The sequence below is a fragment of the Aulonocara sp. 'chitande type north' Nkhata Bay genome, linkage group LG23 (genome assembly GCF_057382095.1).
Source record: "Aulonocara sp. 'chitande type north' Nkhata Bay isolate Kocher_YH1m ecotype deep benthic linkage group LG23, A_spYH_male_GT1.1, whole genome shotgun sequence".
Taxonomy (NCBI): domain Eukaryota; kingdom Metazoa; phylum Chordata; class Actinopteri; order Cichliformes; family Cichlidae; genus Aulonocara; species Aulonocara sp. 'chitande type north' Nkhata Bay.
Window position 1 is genome coordinate 48,960,949 of NC_141365.1, and position 27,815 is coordinate 48,988,763.

At 41.9% G+C, this 27,815-nt stretch overlaps 2 protein-coding genes across 2 annotated transcripts in view; both read left to right on the top strand.

The window, feature by feature from the left end:
• Positions 1 to 27,815, top strand: part of LOC147302889 (NACHT, LRR and PYD domains-containing protein 3-like) — a 117,183-nt gene that overhangs the window by 59,043 nt on the left and 30,325 nt on the right. The gene's annotated exons all lie outside the window — the stretch shown is intronic.
• LOC147302892 (uncharacterized) lies at positions 2,590 to 5,230 on the top strand. Its single transcript, XM_086284470.1, has 6 exons — positions 2,590 to 2,625; positions 2,747 to 2,818; positions 2,918 to 3,036; positions 3,120 to 3,180; positions 3,271 to 3,365; positions 3,801 to 5,230. The coding sequence occupies exons 1-6, from the start codon at positions 2,590 to 2,592 to the stop codon at positions 4,780 to 4,782; spliced, it is 1,365 nt and encodes a 454-aa protein (XP_086140596.1). The 3' UTR covers positions 4,783 to 5,230.

Genomic DNA, 27,815 nt, shown 5'->3' on the forward strand with positions numbered 1-27,815 from the left:
GAGTCAAAAATAACACCCAGGTTTTTCACTTGTAGCGAAGGACATAGTGAAAATGCCTCTAATTTAGACAAGAGTTTCTCTCTCTGAGCCTCAGGACCGGTGCATGGAGGGCTGGGGCCTCTTCTGCCCCCCCAACGGAGACCACGTAGGTAGTCGGAGGCTGTAAGACAGCGGCTCTCTGGAGAAATCTGATATCTCAGGAGGATGACAGGATTCAACCAGAGAAGCTGCTTCATTATAAACGAGGTTTATAACTGAAATCTATGATACACATAAACACCCGTCCATGCACTTAAGTAGTGAGTGAGTATTCACTCCAGTGATGAGCTGTGAGAAAGAAACTGCACACACAGCGATCGGGCGTTATCAGCGACCATAAGATTATTATTGCCAAGCAAGGACCCGCAGCTCGAGCAGGCTGAAGAAATCCTTTAATGCTGATGCAGGCTTCACAGTGTAGAAATGAGAACTCTAAGAAACAAAACAACAGAAGTCATGTATGAAACACAACACAGTTAACATGTGAAGCACTTACAGTTTTTTCTGATGGCTTGAGCACATTTTTTGTAACTATTGGCAATTTTTGCAAAATTCTACACACAAGTAAGAAAACTCTTCACCCAATCAGCAAAACATTGTAGTTTCCTTGTAAAAGCGAATAAGCCTTAACTTAACTGATTAACTCTCCACACCTTTGTAAAAATGGTATTTTTGTGTCCAACAGTTAACACAAGCCATCATCTACTAAGCACACAATGCACCAACTACACACTGATGGTATGAATGAAAAACACATCTGGCTTTTGCTTTCTCTGTGCACAAGGTAGGCCATGTCAGATTGAGCTCATACTTCTGTTATAGAGCCATCCAGTGCTACAAGTCTTTGTGCAAAGTGACTGTACTCACCGATTCTCATTTCAAAATGTCCTCATGATGCCTGCTACAGTGTAGCAGCTCGAGTTAGGCTGGACCCGTTGGTCAGCTTCCCTCAGGGTCACTCCACGGTTGATGACATGGTCCACTATTGTAGCTCTGATGTCATCAGCAATTCTATTTCTTACTCTTCTTACCCGTCCTCTCCCCCCTCCTCGTCCTCCTCTTGCTCCTCCTTGTCCTTGTCGTCCTCTTCATCCTACTTCTTCACCTCCACGTCCTCTTCCTCGGCCTCCTCTCACTCTTCCTGCTCCCTCCATTGTACTCCACACACAGAGCTTACCTGTATCATAGTGCTTAGGCTGATTGCAAAGTGAACTAATTATCTAAAAAAGCTTTCACATGTGGCAGTGTGCCAGACAGTTGACAAAATAGTGTAAATAATGGCCATAAATGTGTATAGTTTTGCTAGGAGTGCGTTGATCATTTGGAAATTGAGTGCAAAGCAGTGAGTTGTGTTTACAGTTCTGCAAAAAGAGTGCTGTGCAGTGGATTGTAGCTACAGGTTTGCAAAGTGTGTGTTACAAAATGGCAAACTGAGTGCAAAGCAGTGTTTGTGCTTTTAGTTTTGCACACTCAGTGAGTGGTTTTGCTATAAGTGTCAATAGTTTTAGGAATTGTGCTGTAAGAATCACAGTTAGGGTTTAAGCATTCAGAAAAACCTGTAATAAACGCACACGCATGCGTCTTCAGCATTACTGGGTTTCTGCAGCTCCTGGTTTCCTGTTTAATACATTCACACAAGCAATCAAACGCTATGAATCGTTCCACAATGTTTGCAGTCACTTTTCTTATCCCTCCTGACTCAAGAGCATAAAGCGATCTACGTTAGCTCTGGGAATTCTGACGGTCGTTCAGTAAATCTTTGTTTAATCTCTTTATTTGCTTTTTGGAGAAGTGAAGGTACAAAAACCTCGTCAATCAAATTTGCTTCGGTGGACAGAAAACAGCCGTTGTAGACTGTTTGGGGTTACCTTTTATAAGTATTGAATTTTCAAAAGTGAAGTCAGTTCTTCTGACCAGGTTCAGACCAGGATGAACACAAGTATGATACTGGACCCACTAGAGAACTGGTCCCAGCTGTGGGTTCACCTCCTCCTGCTGAACTCATAGGACAGACTCTAATGTAGCATCACGTTCATCGGTCACTCCTGACCTCCTGTGAAGCATGACGGATGTGTAATTAATGACTTCAGTATTTGGGGCATTATTGCTCTAAAAATCATATTAATAGTATTATTATTATTGTGCTTTAGGCTGCACTGATAACGCAGAGGTCTCTTCTTCCTCTGGGCTGTTTAAAGGGCCAGTTTGTCCAAAGCTGTGTATATACCAGCTGCTGTCAGGCTTCAGATGTCTGCATTAGTCCACAGTCCACTGTTTGTAAGCCATTGCTTTACTGCAAAAGTTCCCATCTACTGTAAAGAAATGGAGATAAGCAGGCACATAATATGAAAAGGCATGCTGTAGCTGACTTTGTCTTTTCTGATCCATCGGTTTGTGTGGCTCTTTCCACAGGAGGGACCTAACCCACACTTTATTTACTTATATGATAAGTTTAGTGGAGTGGAGTGCAAAATACACAGTGTTTACTTTTAATTTAACAACATGAAGCTGCATCAAGTTTCTTCCTGACTTTGATTTGAACACGTTTAAATGGAAAAGAGTCAAGGAATCTATAAGCCTATCAGGGTATGTGACGCTTTTGCTTTTACTGCATTTCAGTAATTTGAAGAATTTGATGTCGTTTTAAAAGTTGACAAACTGAGAATCATTTTAAGTAACAATGACTAAATTGCTATTTCTTTGACAGGTGTTGTTCAACACACCGATTTATGAAACAGCTGTAAAGATCTGCTGGTATCTTCCGGGCTACAAGGCTCAGGTTAGACCCAGATTCATGCAAACCAAAGCTGACAGAAAATATCAGGTCATTTCTGAGGACCTGAGAGTGGTGGTGATTAAATGTCTCCTTTACTTTTAGGTTGCGGTAATGACGGAGTTTCTCAGACTTCAGCAGGAAGATCTAATTCCACCGAACCTCACTGCTGAAGATCTGAGAGATCTTTTGGTGGAGAAGAGCAGGGAGACGCTCAGAGAGCAGTGAGTTACTGTCACGCCTGAAAGTCTGTTTGTGATGACGTGTAAGTGCTGAGAGAAAACCTCTGCTTTGCTTTCTTTTGAAGGCTGTGGGAGTTTGAGTTAGAGGATTTTGACGAAGAGGAAGCCAAACCTCTTCTAAGGCTGGTAAGACGAGAAAACCCACAAGACTTTTTTTTCATTACGTGCACATAACCTTTACACATAAGCGCACTGTAAATGTGTTTTCTGTTTCAGGTGTGGGCGGTGAACGTCAGCAATAAAATGAGGGACGTTGAATTTGAAGCCAGGTTGCTTCTTCAGTTCCCAGAGGCTGTACCTCCTAAATTTCAGTGAGTCACATGTAACATACAGTTATTAACCCTGTAAGACCCAACCCATCAAAAAACAGCCAGAAAATTCTGATTCTTTGGAACTGAGATGTTTATCAACCCTTTAAACAAAAGCCACACATGAGTTCTTTGCTATGTCATGTTGTGTATGATTTACTTTTATTGTGTATTTATTTTTTGTATCACATTTGATACACTGGGTGTTTTTGGCAACTTTGTGTTAACGACAATGTTAACTTTAGACTAAAAAAGAGTTTTGTCCACAACATTTAGAAATTATAGCAAGTATTGATCATGTTGATGAGATCGAGGTCTCAGAAACTCATGTATGATACAAAGGTGGTTACAGGGTTAACAGTCCAGCTACAGTGTTTCAATATTTAAATGATGCTTTGAATATGTTTAACAGATAACTCTTATCATGTTTTTCTACAGAGCACCTAAACTCCTCAGCGCGGTGAAGGATTACGTTGAAATCCTGAAAAAGAAGCAGCAGGAACAGCCTAACAGCAAACTGCTCACCGCGCAGGAGGTAGTGGTCGAGGTAGTTCCCCGCGTTCTCCAGGGCTTCTGGGAGCTTCCTCCTCGTCCCCTCCTAAACATGGCCTCCCAGAGTCTAAGTATCCTCTCCACCAGTGTCACCAAGGCCACTTTAGATCGTGTCGCCAAGAGCCTCACGGCGATGGAAACACAGGCCGTCTTCACCCGCTCTATCCGAGACGATCTGGTTGACAGCATCCTGACGGAGATTAGACAGAAATTTCCTGAAGAAATTCTGTCTATCCAAGTTGCAAACTTTGCACCCCTGTTGCTGAAGACCATTGCTGATGTAGCAAGGATCCGGATATGTGAAATCTTTGAGCCCCCTTCAAGTCCTGATGTGAAGAGCACAAATGGTGAGCGCTCCTCTGACGGCCTTTCAGTGGCAAATGTTCCACCAGCCGAAGAAGCTCTGTCAGAAAGTGTTGCAGAGCCCGACGTTCCCTGTGAGGAACTTCTTTCTGAAAGGGCATCCAGTCTGAGTACTCGAGACCTTACGATCGAAGGAGCTCTGTCAGAAAGTGTTGCAGAGCCCGACGTTCCCTGTGAGGAACTTCTTTCTGAAAGGGCATCCAGTCTGAGTACTCGAGACCTTACGATCGAAGGAGCTCTGTCAGAAAGTGTTGCAGAGCCCGACGCTCCCTGTGAGGAACCCTATGGCGAGTCCAAATCCTGTGTTGAAGGTGAAGATCATATGATCAACGGATCTTGTTCTGAAATTGGGCCGGTTCCTGATGTTCCCTTTGAGGAACCTTTTCCAGAACCTGAAGCCAGCATGAAGTCCGAAGACCGTCAGATCAAGAAGAAGAAAAAGGGCTTCTTCAAAAGACTGAGAAGTCTGTTCTGCTGCTGTTGCAGACCAAAAGTCACCGACTGACACTGAAGCTGTGACCCAGTGTTGGTGTTGCAGTAACTCTAAATATGTAAATATGTTCCTTAATGATTGTTCTTCATGTTTTTGGGGGTTTCTTTAGTTTTCAGTGGGCTGGGTGTTTTTTCTCCTCCGTGTTCTTTACTTGATTCTTGTTCATAGTTCCTGATTTGTTTTCCTAGTTCTTGTTTCTTAGTTTGTAGTTTCTTGAGTCCACCTGAGTTTCCAGCAATAAAAGCTGCCGATTCAAGTTTCATTCCACGTAAGAGTCCTGTGTTTGGGTCCTACTACCTGCCTGTCACAGCACACCATGACAGAAACTTTATAAACTCATTCATATTTCTACACGAGTCTCCAGCTATGTTAAAGATTTTTTTTCTTTCAAACATTTGTAAGAATCTCTTATGGTTCTCAAAATACTTCCACAAGTCCAGTAAGTGTAGTGCAGTAACATATTGATGGTATTATTTTTAATAATTATTTATTATTTTTAATGCACTTTGAACTGAAACTGGTATATAAAATGTACTTCCTGTAGAAAATGCAGTGTGAATGCTAATAGCTGAATAGCTTGAGTTGAATTTTTATAATTGCTGAAATCTTTGGTGAAAAACATGTTACAGTTTTTGCCCGTTGCTTGAACACATTTTGCAAAACGTCGCTCATTGTGCCAAAACTCTAAACACAAGTAAACATGACACATCAAAATATACCATTCACATCTGTGCCAAACTGAAACTCTGCTGTCAAAACCTAACATTCCTCTGTCAAGATGTAACTCTGTTGACAAAATGACACATACTTGCATCACATGCAGATCAGATCAGGGGGACACACTAGTCTACTTCATATAAAACACTGCAGTCTTTCATTGTCATTGTTTATTCTGAAGGCACATTTTCAGGAGACACAAACAACCAAAAAAAGCAAATAGGCCTACTCAATATTGTCCACTGCAGCACCATCAATTCAGATAAAGCAAAACACAAACATAATACAGTAATAGAAAAAACACTATACTGTACACACAAAAAATCATGACAATTGTGCATACGTGGGCTCATGGATCCCGCCGTCTGTTGGGGTCTGGCCACAGGACCTCATCGACATCGCAAGCAGTGTCTTCTCCCGCTGGGCACCGGGGAAAATATCCTCTTGCATGTCGAAACCATCCATGGATTGCTGTCACCTGAATGTAAATAGAAATATATGTGGTGGCCCCTAGAGACAAAACACGTACAAACTCCAAAGCACATTTCTAGCTTGAACTGAACTTCCAAAACAGAGCTACCTAGAACAGCGGTCCCCAACCCCCGGGCCTCGGACTGGTACCGGTCCGTGAGTCGTTTGGTACCGGGCCGCGAGAGTTGAGGCTCAGGTGTGAAATGTCTGGTTTTCAGGGTTTTTATCGCTTTTCAGCGTTATTTTGTTATCGTTTTTATCATTAACTCTGTTTTCCTGGGTCTTTTCACGTGTGTTATGAATAAATCTTCTTTTTCGGTACCGGTACTAGTTTTATTTTGTTGTATTTATCCGCGACACCTTAAAGGCCGGTCCGTGAAAATATTGTCGGGCATAAACCGGTCGGTGGTGCAAAAAAGGTTGGAGACCGCTGACCTAGATCACGTAAATGACACAATTGAAAGCATGAAAGCATATGTGTATTGTTTGTGTATTTATGCACAAGCATTCATATATATTCAAATCATTAAAAAACAAAAGTTCATTTGCCTGTTACTACCACACACCAAATCTGGTCGTTGGTACTTGGTGAACTGAGAGACACAACAGCAGAGGTCACTATTAATGCTATAAAAGAGGCCTTTGCAAGACATGCAGTTGCCGAGACTGTGGTATCGGACAACAGGCCGCAAGTTTCATCAGAACAGTTCAAGCACTTTGCTAAAGAGTACCAGTTCACACATGAAACGAGCAGCCCCAGGTACCCCCAAGCCAACGGGGAGGCAGAACGCGCTGATCGTACCATTAAAGACTTGAGAGGACTGTGACTACAGCAGAGCACTGCTAGCGTGCAGGGCCACCCCACTGGAACATGGGCTCTCACCGGCACAGTTGCTCATGGGGAGACACCTGCGTACCTCTCTGCCACAAGCTGCTGCGAAGCTGGTGCCAAAGTGGCCCGACCTACAGGCTTTTCGCGAGAAGGATGAGGAGGGGAGGCGTGAGCAGGCAAAACACTACAACCGCAGACATAGAGACAGGACAGAAGGTGTGGATTACTACTGAAGGAACCACTGGAGCAGTAGTTGGACCTGCCAGTGCTCCCAGATCTTATGTGGTAGAGACAGACAGGTTTTCTAAGGAGAAATAGGAGCCACCTCACACCAACAGGGACTGTTACCAGATCTGGTCGAGCGGTGAGACCTCGTGTAAGATTGGATGTGTAATTCTCTGAAGTTATCCATTCAGGCCCTATTCAAAGCTGGCTTAGGCTGTTAGAGATGTTTACAATTATGTGTTTCGTTTAAATGTAAGTGAACAAGTGAGAGATGTGTATCATTTTAACGTTTGATAATGCTCTGCATTCCTGTTCTTGTGAGCTGAGTGAGTCATTATGAAGTATGTCTTTAGCTAAAAGGAGGTGTAGCGGGAGACTACTGTACCCATAAGGCTGTGTGTGTGTGTGTGTGTGTGGGGGGGGTATGATCTAAATTATAATATTGCTGACTGTCTGAGGCAAAATTTCCCCAAATCGAATCGAATCGAATCATGGATTGAATCGATTCGGGCAAGGGCGTCGATTTGGCATGGACGGAGGGGACATGTCCCCACCAATATCCAGCGATTATTGAATTGTCCTCACCAATAATTTGATCTCTTCGAGTAAAGAAAAGCAAACCTGATAGAAAGAAGAAAAAAAAAGATCTGTCAACGTCTCATTCACCCAGCGGTGCCGAAAGAGTTAAATTACGTCCTGTACTGGAGTCCTATGGAACGCCAGGACTGCCATAATGAATTAATTAAATACACCATTAAATAATTAATTAAATGTGGCAATAATTAATTAAAATTGGAATTAATTAATTAAATAAATAGTTATGACACATGTAATTAATTAATTATTGACACATTTAATTAATTATTTATGTATTTCACATTTTAATTAATTATTGACACATTTAATTAATTAATTATTGACACATTTAATTAATTATTTATGTATTTCACATTTTAATTAATTATTGACACATTTAATTAATTATTGACACATTTAATTAATTATTTAATGATATATTTATTTATTTCATTTTGGCAGTCCTGACGCCTGGCTCTCGTCATGAAATAATTTTATCTGTCAGCCTCACCCATCAAACTCAGGGGGCGGGGTTAACGCTGCCCATGCAGCTTCTCTAACATTTGATTGGTTGCCGTGCAAAGTAAGTCAAAACAGGTCGATCCTAGATAATCGATTGCTTGTGTAGACTTGGGGCAGCCAGTTATCCCAGAATGCAGATCAAATCACAGGCAGCAATGGTGGTGGTGTAGTTTTAAAATACCCCGTTTTTCTGTCACCAGCTACACTTTTAACAGTGTTTTAGCCGCGAATGTCGCGACGTATGTCTGGTCAGGTTGTCAACATAGAACATGCTTGCAAAAGTGCTCAGATGTTTTCAGAGATTTCACTAGCTCTGCTAACAGTTAGCATGCAGAGTGCACCGAGGGGGTTACGTTAACCGGTTTGTTTACATATTCCACTCTCCGTGTTCCACATGTTGCATTCGCAGATTCTCATTTTCACCGAACGATCGTCTCTTTCCGCCTGGTCTTGTGTCTCTGTGCTTCTGTAACATAAAGAACGAGCTGACATTTTTCTCACGAAACCAGCGATCAGCTCAGCAGACCCTCAGTTTACCTGCATGCATCCTCCTCCTCATCTGTCAGCTGTTTAACACCTGCTGCTAATTCAAGAAACACGCCTACGTTACCTGGTGATAGTCACAGTTTAACTGGGCAGCCGGTGCTCGATATAACGCAATGTCAGCGCATTTTTCTGCACAAGATAAGTAAATATAGTATTTTCCCCGAGCGCAGAGCTGCTGGAGCTTGTTTCCTTACAGAGCACTTTATAGGCGAGCCAGCTTTATCAGCGGCTGATGTCCAATCACCGGCACACAGCTTTGAAACCTCAGCTGAGTTTTAGCTCTCAGTGGTTAAACGCTGGACTTCATTCACTCAGGTTCTGTCTGTCGGGTCACGTTTACTTCGCTGTTTTATTTACAACTGAGCAAATCGGTTTGGCTGAGGTTAAAGTTACGTTTCATAACTGCATAGTTTCACAGACGTTTAATGGTTCACTGGCACATGTGTTAGACTGAACTATCATCTAAATATCATCTGTTTTTTAATAGTTATTCAACTGTATTCTAAGCACCAGCTGTCTGTTAGAATGTGATTTTTTTCTCTCTCTGTTGGCAGAGGTATAAAAATGCGCAGGAAAATCTGACGTGCATGGCGAACTTCACCGACGATATTTAGGGAGGAATAAACACACATCAAACATAAATGAACCATTTGCCTGTCTCCATAATTGAGAGCATTTTCTCTTCTTATGTCAACACTCTCTCTCTCTCTCTCTCTCTCTCTCTTTTTTTTTTTTTTTTTTTTTTTTTTTGCTTTTTCGGTCATGTTATGTTTACCTGTCAAAGGCTTGTTACAAACTATGAAACACATTGTGCAGACTTCTGGATGTTAGAAGAAAACGAATACTGCTCATGAATGAGACTAAAGGCAGGAAGGTGTCCTTTAAAACTAAACATGTTAATAGGACCTCCCTGTTTATATCATAGTTTAAGATATAGCACGTGTATTTCAGTAATAGCCTGCTGAGGCCACTATACGTGCTGGCCTCATATCAAATGTGAAGGCAGACTGAGTCTATGTTTGACGTTTTTTATATCTAATCTTCCTTTTCAAACATTTAAACAGCAGCGAGTCTGCAGCTGAGGGAATACAAATTCAAATTGTCGGAACAGGTTTGCTCGTTTCTTGGATTCATTTGGTGATTTATTAAATGTATAACTGTTATTCTAATCTGCTGCTGAGTCTCTTACACTTTTCTTTATGCTGTATATTTTCACGTCTCTGGAATAGTTGGCAGTTAGATAGTCAGCTGGGAAACTTTGTGTTAACTCATGGAGCTGAGGATATCGTGGATATGCTGACCTCGCTGCGTGGTGTACAGAGCGAGGTCAGCATGATTAATATTCACAATAAAAATATTAGCCGAACATCATGAAGTCTGTATGTGTTTCATAGTGTCGAACAACCTTTGTACAGTTAAAGCCAGCAGTTACTACATGACGGAAACACCAACGTTATCTCTTTTATGTGTTTATACACAGGTCACGCTGATTACTGAACAAAAACCCAAAGATCAGATGTTAAACAGATTTATTTGCTCTCTCTCCTCCTTAAACATGTTTTTAATGTTAGTTATAATTCAGAATTGGCGACTGAAACACGTAGGACACATAAGAACATCAGGAAATAAAACATCGATAAATATAACCTCAGTAAAAGAAGTCAGCGGGGGTTACTACAGCTGTGTACCGGGGCCTGCGCTTTGTCGGTGGGATTGCTTGCGTGGCGAGCGGGTCTATCCCACGCTTTGCCGTGAGACTGGGACGACATCTCCGAAATCATCGAAACACTTTTGCAAAGAGGCTGTATCTTGACAAACCGACCAGACACATGAAGATTAAACCACTACATTCTCGGCTAAAAAAATATTAAAACGGTATTTGGTAACACACAAACAGGGTTTTTCAAAGCTCAGTTCTGTTAGCTTTCTGTTGTGTGCTAGAAACAATGGCCACCAGGCCAAAGCAATGGTTTTGACTCGATCAGCGTTAACCCCGCCCCCTGAGTTTGATGGGTGAGGCTGACAGATAAAATTATTTCATGATGAGAGCCAGGCGTCAGGACTGCCAAAATGAAATAAATAAATATATCATTAAATAATTAATTAAATGTGTCAATAATTAATTAAATGTGTCAATAATTAATTAAATGTGTCAATAATTAATTAAAATGTGAAATACATAAATAATTAATTAAATATGTCAATAATTAATTAATTAAATGTGTCAATAATTAATTAAAACGTGAAATACATAAATAATTAATTAAATGTGTCAATAATTAATTAATTACATATATCATAACTATTTATTTAATTAATTAATTCCAATTTTAATTAATTATTGCCACATTTAATTAATTATTTAATGGTGTATTTAATTAATTCATTATGGCAGTCCTGGCGTTCCATAGAGTCCTACCTCATGTGACAAATATGGCCAATGTGATTGGCTGAACCTTTCAGGGAGCTCCGTTGAGTTTTAGCAGCGGCAAGCCTGCGCTCCCAGGAGGAGAGGAGGACGGCAGCAAAGAGGAAGAACCTGGATATAAGAAAGTATTTTTCAGAGAAACCTGTAAGTCACTTAAAGCCAAGTTCACTCATAATGTCACGGTCTGGCTGGCAGACCGTGGGGGTGTAGGGAAGGAGGACACAGGCGCGGTGCTCTATGTACAAGCAGTGCGTTTATTTACAGCGATGGACAGACATGACAATAAATCCCGTGCTCTCCCGACTCCCGTGATGTGTCCTCTTCCCAGTGCTAGTGCTCCTGTCTCCGCTTCTCCGTGATGAGCACCCCGTGCTCGCTGTCCTCTCGTCTCCCCGTAACTCCTGGGGACATAAGAGAGAGGAAGCCGTCAGACACACAATAATGCAGCAGACTCAAACTAGGAACTGGTCGAGAGACTGACGTGAAGCCACGCAATGATCCAGCGTCGGAGAGAGCTCCACCACACTCTCAAATAGCTCCTCCGACAGGCCTGATCAGCTGCAGGTGTGGCCAATCACCTGCCAGGGCCACACACACACACACACACACACACACACACACACACACACACACACACACACACACACATATCTACAAGCAGGGAGAACGAGGGACAGCAATACAAAATACATACATTATAATATTAGTCCATAACTGCTCAGGGTCCTGGGTCTGACACATAAAATGTGTCCGTCACAATAACGTTGCAGGCTATGCTAGGCTTTGGCCCACATCAGTCTAAAACTGTATGTAACCATGAATAACGTGTTTTGGAAACTAACAGCACAACATGCAGCACTGTTAGTTCTCTCAGTCTCAGAGCAGCGTTTCTAATTCTAATCTAAGTGAAGCTGTCAGAGAAAACAGCAGCCTCGAGCAGCCAGGATATTAGTTTACAGAGGCTGTTAGAATTATATGCCTAACGTTAAAATGTTGGTGACACAAGAATTTCATCTTAATGGCACTGACGTATTCATAGGTCATAGTTATGATTTTGCAAATATTCCACCTTGCAGTGCAGTTTGCACAACTTGTTTTAAAAATGCACTCAGCCTACAAACATTACTGATCAGTCAAGATCTGCACAAAGTGACAGACACACTGAAGCAGCTCCACATTTTATTCTTATTGTCATGTATGTCCTATTTGTCAGGTGACAGAAGAAGCAACACAAAGCTCAGAGAGCAATGGTGACACAAGATCACAGGTGGAATTGGATGATGACGCAGAATGAGAAGAGCGAAAGTGGATCGCTAAATGAAACGGATGAACCAGAACTGGTTTGTAAAAATGCTGCAGCTTCAGTGGTGTGGAACTGGTTTAGCTTTCGTCCGTCAGATACACAACAAAGCACTATTTTTGGTAGAGCATGCTAGCGGGCCGTCGTTATTACCGTGTTGTTTGGAAAATACGGCGCACTTAAAATCAATCCTTTGATTTTTCTGAAAGTCGACAGAGCCCCTTATAACCCCGTGTGCCTTATGTATGAACTCTGGTTGTGTTTACTGACCTCGAAACGATTTTATGTGCACGGCACTCGAAAATCTGTCAGATGTTTCAGTACGACTTTGCTAAGCTACCACCGCTTGATGGATTGTCGGAGCGTTACGGCTGTCGTAGGCAGGAGCCTCGCAGAGTGAGCCATGTCTCCGTGACGACCAGGACACAGCAGTCACGGACGATTGGCTGTGCGGCGAGAAGTAGGTTCAGTTCGTCTATTTTGTTGACGACCGACCGTGCGCTGGTCAGAAAGATGCTCGGGAGCGGTGGTTTGAAAGGCTGCTTCTTTAGCCTGGCCAGCAGGCCCGACAGGCATCCCCGATTTTGTTTGCGTTCCTTCCGCCGCCTGCGTTACTTGGCAGAGCCGATAACAATCCACGGAGCACCCGATGTTCTCGCTATCTCCGGGGGGATGTTGTGCACCCTCTGATAATCACTGGTAATGGGGATCTGGCTGTTATATCCGATCTTGCATAATTCCAGATGGTTGTAGGAAAATTTGGCTTCACAATAAGGAAAACAAAAGAAGAAGAAAAAGTGGAGAAACAAAAAAGAAAGGCACCCAAGTGGAGAGCATAGAGCCGCTGCGTCTGTGCGCGCCGCCATCTAGTATACTTCTTCTAGTACACAGCCTGGAGGTGTGTTTGGTGTCATTGTCCTGTTGAAAACTGGTCCCTAAATGCAATTTCTCAACGAGAAGTTTGGGCTCGGGTGAGTCTGCGTGCTGAAGATATCTACCTATTCGGAACCATGGTAACAGGGTTCTGGCTGATCGGAGCTGGCTTGAGAAAGCGGAACCGGCTGTTCAAACCCCCACAAGGCTGCCCGCTGGGATTGGAACGATGGGAGAGGCGTGAGTTTCTCAAAATGGGCTCATTGAGTCAGCACGGATAAGATCTTGGAGAGACTACGGCTGCTGTGGATACTCAGAATAAGATCTCTGACTGCAGACTGGATACATCTCGGAAAGGCTCGCTCGGAATAACATCTCTGGGCACAAATTGGATGACATCTCGGGGAGGCACACTGCCGTGAGTTCTCAGAATCGGCTCCTTGAGCACAAGAATGACAACATCACAGAACGCAAGTATGGCGAAGCTCGCGGCTCTCCAACGGGAGATTGAGAGACCAGTGTTGGACTGTAGAACTGCTTTGAAATTCATATGAGCTGTTCGCACTAAAGTAAAAAGCACCATCACTTATGCGGATACCCCTTCAGCCCCAGACGTGGGCTCAAGGTCGGAGCTGAACAACACCCTGATAACGACTGTGTTGAGTCTGTTCCTTCCCATTCCATGCAAGGCCACCTGGGTTGGCTGGAAGACTGTTTACTTAGCCTGGCAGGGCGAAGGACACTGTCTCAGCTGAACCCTGGACACGCACACACATACAGGGAGTGCAGAATTATTAGGCAAATGAGTATTTTGTCCACATCATCCTCTTCATGCATGTTGTCTTACTCCAAGCTGTATAGGCTCGAAAGCCTACTACCAATTAAGCATATTAGGTGATGTGCATCTCTGTAATGAGAAGGGGTGTGGTCTAATGACATCAACACCCTATATCAGGTGTGCATAATTATTAGGCAACGTCCTTTCCTTTGGCAAAATGGCTCAAAAGAAGGACTTGACAGGCTCAGAAAAGTCAAAAATAGTGAGATATCTTGCAGAGGGATGCAGCAGTCTCAAAATTGCAAAGCTTCTGAAGCGTGATCATCGAACAATCAAGCGTTTCATTCAAAATAGTCAACAGGGTCGCAAGAAGCGTGTGGAAAAACCAAGGCGCCAAATAACTGCCCATGAACTGAGAAAAGTCAAGCGTGCAGCTGCCAAGATGCCACTTGCCACCAGTTTGGCCATATTTCAGAGCTGCAACATCACTGGAGTGCCCAAAAGCACAAGGTGTGCAATACTCAGAGACATGGCCAAGGTAAGAAAGGCTGAAAGACGACCACCACTGAACAAGACACACAAGCTGAAACGTCAAGACTGGGCCAAGAAATATCTCAAGACTGGTTTTTCTAAGGTTTTATGGACTGATGAAATGAGAGTGAGTCTTGATGGGCCAGATGGATGGGCCCGTGGCTGGATTGGTAAAGGGCAGAGAGCTCCAATCCGACTCAGACGCCAGCAAGGTGGAGGTGGAGTACTGGTTTGGGCTGGTATCATCAAAGATGAGCTTGTGGGGCCTTTTCGGGTTGAGGATGGAGTCAAGCTCAACTCCCAGTCCTACTGCCAGTTTCTGGAAGACACCTTCTTCAAGCAGTGGTACAGGAAGAAGTCTGCATCCTTCAAGAAAAACATGATTTTCATGCAGGACAATGCTCCATCACACGCGTCCAAGTACTCCACAGCGTGGCTGGCAAGAAAGGGTATAAAAGAAGAAAAACTAATGACATGGCCTCCTTGTTCACCTGATCTGAACCCCATTGAGAACCTGTGGTCCATCATCAAATGTGAGATTTACAAGGAGGGAAAACAGTACACCTCTCTGAACAGTGTCTGGGAGGCTGTGGTTGCTGCTGCACGCAATGTTGATGGTGAACAGATCAAAACACTGACAGAATCTATGGATGGCAGGCTTTTGAGTGTCCTTGCAAAGAAAGGTGGCTATATTGGTCGCTGATTTGTTTTTGAATGTCAGAAATGTATATTTGTGAATGTGGAGATGTTATATTGGTTTCACTGGTAAAAATCAATAATTGAAATGGGTATATATTTGTTTTTTGTTAAGTTGCCTAATAATTATGCACAGTAATAGTCACCTGCACACACAGATATCCCCCTAAAATAGCTAAAACTAAAAACAAACTAGAAACTACTTCCAAAAACATTCAGCTTTGATATTAATGAGTTTTTTGGGTTCATTGAGAACATGGTTGTTGTTCAATAATAACATTATTCCTCAAAAATACAACTTGCCTAATAATTCTGCACTCCCTGTATTTGCTTTCGTAGCTGGTGGAGACGGATGGCATTGTCTGCCCTCACTAGGTCCACAACGGCAAGTTCCTGCTGTTGTGTGAACAGGCGTTGGCGTCCTGCCCCAGAAGGTCTTCGAGTCATTCTAGAGAATTCTCATAGTCAGGCCATGGTTGATGACATGGTCCACCAAAGTTGCTCTTATATCATCAGAAATATGGGTCTGTGCGTGGCCTCTTCGACGACCTCCTCCTCTTGCTCTCCCTCCATCCATGCTTGCAAAGTTCTTTAATTGGCTAAACTGAGGGCTTTTTGTAGTTGGCTAATTGGTGTTCAGTTTTTCAAGTACGTGCCTTCAGGTGTGTATTGAGTGGTTGGAATTACCCGATGTGCTTTGTATTTTGGATGTTTTCCAGGGTGGCACCCTGAAATTTCATTTTGTGAACGAAGTGTCTTATGTGTGAAATAGAGTGTAGTATGCAGGACCATGTGTGTTGCATAATTGCAACTAGGGTGCAAAGCAGTGCTTTTGTTTAAGGTATGGGTACATGTATTTGAGGTATGGTAACAAAAGCTTCAAGTTCAAGAGCAGACTGCAGCGGACTGTACGGGCAGCAGATAGGATCATCGGCACCCCCCTGCCGCTCAAGAACCAGGAAACGGGCAGGGAAAATCATCACAGACCCCTCACACCCTGCACACAGACTTTTTGATCTGCTGCCCTCTGGCAGACGGTACAGAAGCCTGCAGACCAGGACCACCCAACACAGGAACAGTTTCTTTCCCCTCGCCATCTCCCTTCTTAACAGTTGACCTGTCACACTGCTCCCACTGCCAGACTGCAGCTGCACCTTATGTACATTTGTAGTATTCATTCCACCTCATTCATTTCTGTATTTTATGTATATACGTTTAGATTCGTTATTTATAGTTGCTGTTGTGGATAAGGCGTAGCTTTGGGTCACGTGGTGTCGGTAATAGTGATTGCTATATCATCTGTTCACGTCCTGAGGGAATTTTTGTGAATGAGTGGGTGATGGGGAAGTCGACTTTTGCTGACCGCTCAAGCTTGGAATGTTTTGATCACTGTTTTTCTACCGATTTTAAGGATTTGATAACAAATAAAGGAGTTTTAACCTGGAACTTTGACTTACGTTTTAAACAGCGGGCGCGTCAACATTATTCGCCTATTCAGCTGCTCGGCGACTCAAAGGCTTGACAGTCGCCAATAGTTGCTTTACACAGCTTTGTGTATGTGTGTATATAGACACACGTGTGTGTGTGTGTGTGTGTGTGTGTGTGTGTGTGTGTGTGTGTGTGTGTGTGCGTGTGCGTGTGTGTGTGTGTGGTGTGCCCTCACAGAAGGAAGGTCACAGCAGGAGCTTTTCTCGAACGCATTTCCAATCAGTTTTTTACAAGAAGTGTGGCTCATACAACGGTATAAATGTATTCTTTGTGATACTTTATAAATATGAAACTCTAAAGATTTTGAGTTCGTGCACATTGTGAAACAAGAATCTAAATATTTGTGTCACAATGATTTCTATAAAAGCATTTTGTTTATGGGGATAATGTGACAAATCTTTTGTGACCCTATTAATGATCAGTGATAATTGAAGAGGAACCCTGGCTCGGGACATTTTCATGACAAGTGTCAGCGCAGACATCTACTAACGAGAGAACATGTTTTATCATCATAAACACGGTGATGTGAAGCATCGTTAAAGTGTCACTTCAGTAATGTTGACTCATGTTTTTAATAATGACTTTAAAACACTCATTTCTGTGGTTTATTTTAAGTTTACAGAATATAACATGTGGTAAGACGACGAGTTTTACTTCTCACTGTCCGTGTCATGTGTATCTATTTATCATGTATGCTACTTTGCTCTGTGGACTGTAAAATGTTTCATTGTGTTCATGAAATAAACCAGACTTTCACTGTCTGCATCTTTTACTGTTTTCTGCTTTTGTTCACTCCAAGTTTGACAAACCTACAGATATCCAGAGTTAACTCACTAACAATGTGGAGCAGTCTCAGTGTATTTAGCTGCTTTTTCCCTGAACACAACCAACTGAGAGAAACGCCTGTAGGCCTCACTTTGGTCATTTTGAACGCTGAAGGAGATTTGTTCCATAGACACCTTATACTAGTGTTTCCTGCACTACTATGTTCTATTTAAATCCAGATTCCTTTTATAGTTTGCAGTGAAATTTGTTAAACCGTTGCTTAATGGGACAGAAGTACAAGTCACTCTTTACTAACACATTTATAGATGAGTTTATTGCTGAACGACACAGCTAGCAGTCTCACACACTCTTTAGGTTTTTCAACTTTTGTGTGTAATGGTTTAGTCTATTTTTAGTCCTGCTTTTGCTTTGAGCAGTCTGTTTTTATTTTGTCTCGCGAGTGTGTGTTTTTCAAACCAGATCCTCCTCAGTTTGATTTTGTTACCACAAACTTTGTGTGAAGTTCACAACAGAGGTAAAGAGATTTAAACACACCAGTTTAAGGACGCAGCGATTGGACCAGCTGCACAGGGCTGGTGAAGCAGAGAGTGTCGGGGGAGATGTGCAACAGAAGCAGAGGGAACATTTTACAAGATGATAAATGGCACATTTAGGTGATTAAGGATTTGTTGACAAGATTAAAAGACACGTCCGTCAGAGTTCAACAACATTACAGTTTGATTAAATAAAAAGTTTTTAAACTACACAAGGTTCATTTTCTCCTCTGATAGTAAGCATATTAAACATGTCAAGAAAGAAAGAGTATAAAGAAAAATAGTAAATGTGTGTCTAATTAAACTCTTCCTGTGAACCTTATATCATCCTTTAATATGTTCGGTGTTACAAACTTGAAGAAGCACAGAAAAGATCATCAGACATTAATCTAATCAGTTTTCAGCCTTCATTCATATTGAAAAGTTGAAATCTTCCCTGCTAGACCCAAGTGCAGCGTTTAACACCGTTGGCCAGAACATTTTATTACAGCTATTATTAAATGGAGAGTCCTCTTCACACACTGAGGACCTCAGGAAAACACCTGGCTGGAAAAAGTTAATATGGGCATGTGCAGTGAATATCAGCGCTATGTGGCCAGAAGTGTGATAATATAACTTATTTTGTGTAATAAACAACTGCAAGGATAGATGATTACAACAAATAGATGACTAATACATAAAAGTAATACATAGATGAATAATGATGATGAGTTAAGATGCGTAATCATGGGAACAAGCGGGTTTTCAAACGGGAGCAGCTGATTAGCATCAGAAAAGCTGAAATAATACCTCAGCTGAAGCCAATTGTACTAAATGCACTAAATGTGCACAGTTACAAGAATATTTTTCTTTCTATTGTTTTCTATTATTTTAAGTTAAGCAGGACAGAGTTCTTTTAAAGAAAGATTTACTTATATTCTCAAAAGTTAAGCATGACAGGCTTCTGTTTAAGAAAGAGACCTGTTTTATCGTGTTAATGTTGTCATTTTGAGCTAAAAATAAATGGCTAAATGATCATTTGTTTCACATGTGTTCATATCACAAAGAATAAACATCTACTTAAATCAAATTCAAGTCAAATGGTTAAAAAAATAATTTCACACACAAAAAAAGAGCTAGAAAATTCACCACACTGGGAAGGGTGAAGACAACTGGGTCGCCCGGCCCTGGCCACGAGGTGTCCCTTATTTATTTTTCAGGGAGTTGGCAACCCTAAACTCATAACTCTTATGTTAGCTGCCCTCAGTAGCATACTGTCTGAAATATTCGACAGCTGCAATAATTCTTTAAGTGTTATTTTTTCCTTGGTATTCTAATTTCACCGAAGTTTACTAAACTCAACAAACTTAATATTACTTACCGGGACATTTATTCTGTCCTTATTTTCTTTCACCGAAAAATTGTTTCCTGCAGTGCCATCTTTCGCGCTTGGCTCTCCTACCTTTGCTAACGTGATGCACATAGCGCAGAAGCCGATGCTGCATTCACTTACACTCGGATATCTGAGCGTCACCGTGAAAACATAATCGGACATTTGATATTTGATTGAATTTTATTATTTTGCCTTTGGGGTGGCACCTGGGGTGGCCAGTCTGGTTGGGGGGGTGGCCTGTGCCCCCCCAGGCCACCCCGCTGGACACGCCATTGACTGAGGTTAATTATGAAGCTCCACAGGCTTCTGTGCAAAGACCAGTTCTGTTTACATTATACGTGCTTTAGAAGACATAGCATACATTTTCACTGCTATGCATATGATACCCGCTTTTATTGGTTAAACTGCCGTCTTAGACACATAATGAGCTTTAATTTTCTGCTTCTAAGTTCAGATAAAACTGAGGTTATTGTAACGGGGCGTAAAAATCTTAGAAACACTGTGGCTAACAAGATCCTTACTCTGGATGGCATCGCCTTAAGCCGCCTGTTGCAGTCATTTGGCACATTATAAGTCAAATTGAAGCACACGATCCCAAAGCACAACATCAACATTTATTTATATACAAAAATGAAAATTCTTTTTACAGAAAAGAATTGTAACTTCACAATATTGCATTAAGATGAGCAGACAGATTTTAATCTCAGCATCGTGCACACAGATTTTTCAGGACACTGGAAGAGTTCCTGCCGTGGATTTAGATGTTAGTGTTGTGTGGATGATCCCATTCTGTGATCTTTGTGTTACTAACACTGATGCTTTTACACTTTAGGACCCTCGAGACCTCTGCTGCTCAGCCGTCCTGATCGCTGCCTCCACTTTAACCAGAGGCTGTAACCTCTGATCATTTCACCTGCACCGGCAGTAAAACTCTTCTCCAGAACCAAACGTGCCATAAACCCGTCACAGCTTCATCATCAGCTCAGTCTCAGCAACATGCAGACGACCGAGCAGCAGAAACTTTGCAGGGAACGTCTGAAGTCTGTTCTTCAGTTTTCCCAGCTCACTGTTTATTGAACATGAGACAGAAAAATAACTTCACCTTTAATGTGAAACTTTTATCGCCTGTGACATGTTTGCAGGAAGTTTTCATGCTGTGATTTAGTGTCACAGCCATAAATATCACACAAGGTAAAAACTACAAGTCCCAGCATCCTCTGTGTTTAGGGAGGAGCAGTGAAACAATGTACATTTCAAATTCCTTTAATTTTAAATATGTTTATATTGCCTATCCTGTAAAATAGTCAGATGTCTATTCATATTAATGTACAGAATTCACCTGCTTGCTGCTACTACTGCACGTTCACCCAATGTGTGTATATATATATATATATATATATATATATATATATATATATAAACCGCAGGGGCGGTTTATCCTTCAAGTGTTGGCGTGCTGGGTGGTTTTTTTTTTTTTATATATATATATATATATATGTATATATATATATACACACACATGTTCTTCCTCTACCCCCCCAATTTTTGCACATGTCGAGGAGCGTGTCAGGCTACATTTCACTGTGTGTTATACTTATATAACTATGTATGTGGCAAATAAAGAACCTTGAACCTTGAACCTTGAAAGTGAAAGTGTTGATCCTCCGTTCAGAGCAGCAGGAGGAGGAAGGTGGAGCTGAGGCAGGTGAGTGTTAACATGAATATGTTTCTTCTTATGACATAAAATAATTCCACGCTGTTCGTGTCTGTGGGTGAAACGTGAGGCCGGTCGGCTCCTCTGAGCGCTGGTTTCCTGTAAGTAGAGAGGAAGTGAGTTTAGCTGAGAGAGCAGGAGGAGAGTGAGAGCTGTGCTGAGGCAGCTGAGTGTTAACACCGCTCTGACATTACTGTGTCTCTGTGGCGGGAACAACAGGCTCCGTCAGTGGAGGCAAAAATAATCAGACTTTGGTTTTTCAAAGGAAACTACTTTATGTTGGGAGAAGCCGCGCGCTCATTGGATAACGACTTATCAATCTCAAGTTATTAGCCAATGAGCGCGCAGGTTCACAGTAAGACCCGCCCTTATCACGACGGGTTTTAAAACTAAAATGGCGACAGAAACTCTGTGAGTGGAGTTCAGGCTGACTTTATGAAAGTGCGACGTTTGAGCCACTTCCTGTTCTCAGTCCCGGCGTCCTGATCACCGAGGTTTCTGTTGCTCTGATGTCTGATATTGATTATATCGGTAAACAGGCTGTAGGCAGAAACATCAGGTCTGATCTGAAAATCCCTTCAGAAACAAACTTTAAGAGTTTTATGTCCGTGAGGCTGTAAAACTGTAACGTGTCCTGTGATCCATAAACACTCTGTGATGAATAATCTGAAGTCATTTTGAGCCTGACAGTAGTTTCCTGTCACAGAGCAGAAGCTGCAGGCAGTTTTTGGCACCTTTATATTTAATTTATTCCAAAATAAATCAATAAAGGTAGAAAAGAACTCTCAGTGACATTAAAAATCTACTTTTAAACACAGATGTGACCAAGTGCAACAAATATAAGATGAGATGTTTACAGATATTTGAAGTATTGATCATATGTAGAACACAGAGCAGGTCCAATAACAGAGTCATGCTGCTCACAAACAGCAGTTTGGTTTCATGAGCTCACTTCCTGCAGTGATCCTCAGCTTCTCTCCAAAGGAGCCGTAACATGTGGGCTCCTCACCATGATGATGATCCCAAACACACTGAGTTCCTTCATCCACCTGATCATGTACTTATTAAATAATGTGATGGTTTTGGTGTTTTGAGCCTCTAAAATAACTGGTTTGGACTTTAGGGCCAAAGCTCCAACATTAGAAAGCCGTCAGTGTGATGCTTCCAGTACAACAGCACCTCTGAGTGTGTGTGTTTACCTCTCAGACTAACTCCACCCTGACATCAAGAAGATGGAGGAAGAGGACGGAGCAGCATCTGCAGCATCCAGCTGTGTGTCTGTGAGGAGTGACGGGGTTACACAAACACCTCCACCTTACAGTCATGGACCTGCAGCAATAATGTAAGAACACTACTAACTTTATTAGTCATTTCAACATAACCATGACAGAATCATTGATCTGTGATTGGTTCAAACTGTTTGATCTGAGTTTGATTTTTATTGACTTGTTTTCTTGCTAAGATCTGAACTCGGTAAGTTTAAGTGAAGTCAGTGCAGCAGAATCAGAGAGAAGAGCTGAGAACAAACTGAGTTCATTCAGAGACAGAAAAACTGGCTGATGATTGGCTGACCTGTCAGCGTTATGAGGCAGACACAATATCACAGAGGGATCAGCTGATCATATGGCTGTCAGAGAGAACTGATCAGTTATTGATGTTTGTGTTTGCAGAGGTCAGAGGTCACAGTCTCCAGTATCCAGCTGTGTGTCTGAGAGGAGTGACTGGTCCAAAGGAATATTTCCTCCACACTTCAGTCATGAACCTGCAGCAACAATGTTCTTCAATCATGGAGCTCAGCTGACCATGTAAGAGAGCTGCTGACTCAGAGTTCAAAGGTTGTTTCTATAAATGTTCTGCCAGTGACATCATAACTTAACCTAACACTGGTCTGTGTATGAAGTATCATTTAGTGGCAGTTGTTAAAGTTGTATAATGATGATGCTAGTTTGGGGTGTATTTTCCTGCTGATGCAAATGCATCTACTTTGCCCTTTGTCTGGTGCTTTGGACAAAGACGTCCAATGAAACTCAGAACAACACAGTTTGCACCACCAGCAGGCAGAGGAAGTGGCTGACATCCAGAAATCCTACCAGTGGCTGAACAAAGCTGGACTGAAAGACAGCACAGAGGCACTAATCATGGCAGCACAGGAACAAGCTCCGAGCACAAGACCCATAGAGCCCGGGGTCTACATGGCTCTTTTTGGGGGGGTTGTGTTGTATTAATAGTGACTTTGTTTCTTTGGACCAAAATCTTTTGTTTTTCAGTTCAGTTGCAACATTGACTAACACTAATGCAGGGGTCGGCAACCTGCGGCTCTTTAGTCCTTACAGTGCGGCTCCTCGTGGTTTGGGAAAATAAATTAGAAGTATTTAGCTGAAGTGTATTTTATTTATGTTCTTTTTTAACTTGTAGTTCTAAATTGGAAGATTATTGTGATATTGAAATATAAAAAGAAAATTATATTTTATTATTTTTTGATCGTTCAAATAAGCGTCACACTCGTGGAAGCCGGTGTACCCGCCGAAACGCCGTGCATTTATCGAGACTTTCAGCCCCAGGAAGGCCAATTATGGCTCTTCGGATCCACATTATGTCAGCAGCTGTTCTCCACCGTGAACTACGTTAAAAACAAACACCGCTCACGCCTCACAGACGACAGCTTACAGTCCTGTAAAGATGAAAGTGACTTCGTACAGCCCCGACCTGCAGACGCTGTGCGCAGAGGTTCAGGAGCAGAAGTCCCGTTGTAAACATATCACGGCAGACCCGACGATGTTTGCATGAACACGCTTTTCAGCTTCTCTTTATTGACCACTTTTCACACACGGTTGCTGTACGCACACAGCCGGCTGTAGCTTTGCAGCTCACAGCCCGACACACACCAACACAACAGCACAGACGTTAAGGCGGCGAGGCGTGATTGCGGGTGCCGCTCAGGTGTGTCCGCCTCCCCTGCAGCGGCGCTGCAGACCACGCCCCGCCACACACATTAACCAGGTAAAATACATATTTAGGCAGAATTTTGCAAATATCTATTTTTCATCTTTCAGCAGCATAGAGCTTTTTTTCCAATTGTTTTTTAAAAGTCAGGTCAAGGCTCCAAAAGCCCAAAGGAGATATAAGGGTGGCGGCTCACAGCAGCTTTTGTTTGCTACATCATTTTAGTTCAGCTGGGTGTCTTTCCTTTGGTTATATTTCTGTAAGAGTTCAAATGTGTTCATTACATAAATAACATGTAATTTTCTCTGTAGCACTTCATGGATTTCATAAGCAACACACCTTAGTTGTTCACACAAAGCATAAAGGTAAAAAACAGTATATACAGTGTTATCTTCATTCTAGATGTCAAAAAGTATTTGTGGCTCCCAGTGTTTTCTTTTGCGTGGAAACTGGCTCCAAATGGCTCTTTGGGTCCTGAAGGTTGCTGACCTCTGACCTAATGGTATATTTTTTTTTAGCTGGATCGTTCTATAAAAACATGAATCAAATCTGAGAAAAGTTTCCACCTGACCTGTTGAATGTTATTGAAGCCAGAAGTTTGCCTTCATACTGTGTTTCTTGCATGCCTTTTGTGGTGTACTAATTGATGTGAAATGAATGCAATGTGGTTGTATTTGCAGAGGTCAGAGGTCACAGTCTCCAGCATCCAGCTGTGTGTCTGTGAGGAGTGACTGGTCCAGAAACACACCTCCACACTTCAGTGATGAACCTGCAGCAACAATGTTCTTCAATCATGGAGCTCAGCTGACCATGTAAGAGAGCTGCTGACTCAGAGTTCAAAGGTTGTTTCTATAAATGTTCTACCAGTGACATCATAAATGATTCCTAATGGTGGTCCGGGTACGATAATGCTAGTATCAATCGTAGTAGTAATTAGAGATGGCACGATACCACTTTTTTATGTCCGATACCGATACCGATATCATAAATTTGGATATCTGCCGATACCGATATGAATCCGATATAGTGTTTTTTAATCAACAAAACTGTTTTTTAAAATATCTTGCTGCATTTTGCAAGTCTGCAAGTTCATACTCAAGTTTAAAACAACAACTACACTAAAGCTATTCTGTTATACCTGTATACAAAAAAAATATTTCATAGTTCAGCAATACTGATCAATCTAATAAACTTAAACCTACACCATCCTCCCTATTCTGGTATTTTAAAGAGTACTTAGCGTAAATATTAAGCAACCTAACTAATAGGGTTCCAACTCCCAGCAACAACAAAAATAAATAAATAAAAAATAGGGAACCACCCCTCACGCGCCACCTCATGATGCTTAATCAACGTAATCAACCTTAATTTGATGCAGTGTGAAAAAAAATGCACAGAAATCAATTATTTTTCAAGAAATATTAAATAGATTCAACATCTTTCTTCAACAAAATTGCAGACTGCACAGATGGTACCTTCCCAAAGTAAAAAGTACTATAGCTTACTAGGGTATATTAGACTTAATAGTCACTATATACAGTAATTGACTTCTATTCATTTTACATCAAATTAAAACTTTGGGTGTCAGATAATTATTTATTAAAAGCTCGACATTTTAAATGAGAATAAGAAAGAAAAGTATGTCTTTGTGGCCCCTTTTCCCTGTTCATGCCCTATCGGCCCCCCTGGCTAAACTTTGCTAGATCCGCCCCTGCACAGTTACCAGCCGTCAGCTACGTAGAAAAAGATCCTGGTGTAGAAAGTAATATTAAATAAATTCTAACAACAGCTTATCAAGCTTAAACGTTCTGCTGTTGTTCAGCCGCTGGTTTCCTCTTTCTGGTGCAAAGTGGGCCAAAAACAAACAAGAGAGACGGACTCGCAACAGAAAAGCCGATCAGCTGATCATTTAAGCAGTTTCATGATTGAAGTAGCAGCAGGAGAGAGAGAGAGAGAGAGGCAGTCGCTTGTTAAGCTTAACGTGGGAATGCTTTACAAACATTCAGAGATGGACTTACACACTTGCTTTACTTCTCTCGGGGATAACTTTGTCGGAGATGAAATGCCAGGTTGCTAGCGAAGCTCCACATGCTATCCAGACCACCGACAGGTCCGGCATGCCACAGCTGCTCTATCACGTGATGCATACTGCTCCGACTGCTAAAGTTCTGAGGTGAGTTACGGCGTGTTGCAAGTTTTGTGAGGTGCTTTCGTGATATTTAATGGATCGGATTACATTTTTTTATTTTTCTCCGATATCCGATCCAGTAATTTAGGTCAGTATCGGACCGATACCGATACGTAATATCGGATCGGTCCATCTCTAGTAGTAATGCAATCCAAGGTAATGATTTCTTCTCTGTTGCTGTGAACGTCTCTGCAGCCGTCTGTACTCTAATCTGAGACAACTATTACTGACAGAAACCATCACATCATCCAGTTTGTGTGTTTGCAGCTGCTTAAAAGATTTTAAACAGAGATTAATCAGTAATTCATGTGATGTGTTTGTGTTTGCAGAGGTCAGAGGTCACAGTCTCCAGCATCCAGCTGTGTGTCTGTGAGGAGTGACTGGTCCAAAAACAGACCTCCAGAGTTCAGTGATGAACCTGCAGCAACAATGTTCTTCAATCATGGAGCTCAGCTGACCATGTAAGAGAGCTGCTGACTCATTTACGGGTGTTTGAAATTCTGTGACCACTTTGTAATTTTAGTTTATATTTTAAAGTGTTTTTATTTGTAGTTGCCTGTATTTTTATTACACTGTGTGTAACGTGGTGGTTTGTGCTGTTTGGGATTGTTTTGGTGTATTTGTGTCAGAACATCAGATAAATGATTTCATCACATTTTAAAAGAAAGTATCAGGATAATAATCTGAACTGAGTCATCAGAAATAGAAAGATGGTCTCAACAGGCCACTGAGCTGATCTCCAAAGAAATGCAGAAGACTGAAGAGTCCGAGGCTGTTTATTTGTCACAGGCATCGTCATACACGTACAACACAGTGAAATGTGCTGAGCTGCTCCTGTGACTGGACAAAACATTAGAAACAATCATTAAATGAAATAATGAAACATTGTGCAGATGTAATGTTAAAGTGCTTTGTGCCACATTAGCACAGCATGTACTGACAGAGCAGTGCAAGCAGAACAAAGCAAATGAGCAAAGTGATGTAAACAGAGTAACTGAACAGAGTGAGCAGAGTAATATCAGCAGTAATGAAGCAGCAGGATCAGTGTAGCAGCGTGTGACGTCATAATGAATCAGGTATGATCTGAAATATGACAGTGAGACAAGAACATGATGTAAGGTCCTGTTTAAACCCTGATGGTGATGCTATGAGGGGAGCATGTTCTGATTTAGGACTTGGATGGTCTGAGGATAGAAGCTCCTCTCTGTTTGTGTCCTGATGGTGCAGAAGCTTCTGCCTGATTGGCTCTGTGATGAAGGCTTTTACTGTGGAGTTTGTAGGCTGATCACTCTGTGTTTAATAAGACAGGCAGGAACAGCAAAGGAAACTTGGATTCTGAACTCAAACACAAGTTTCTCCACTTTGACTTTTCTCTGTGACCATCAGAGCTTCTGCACAGTGTCATCAAATCTGGATGTTTGTCACTGACAGTCAATGATTTTAGTGATAAAGAAATGTGTTCACAGAGGGAGGAAGAGGAAGAGGAGTGGTGTCTGTGAGGAGGAGCAGCTGTCCTGCTGTGCTTT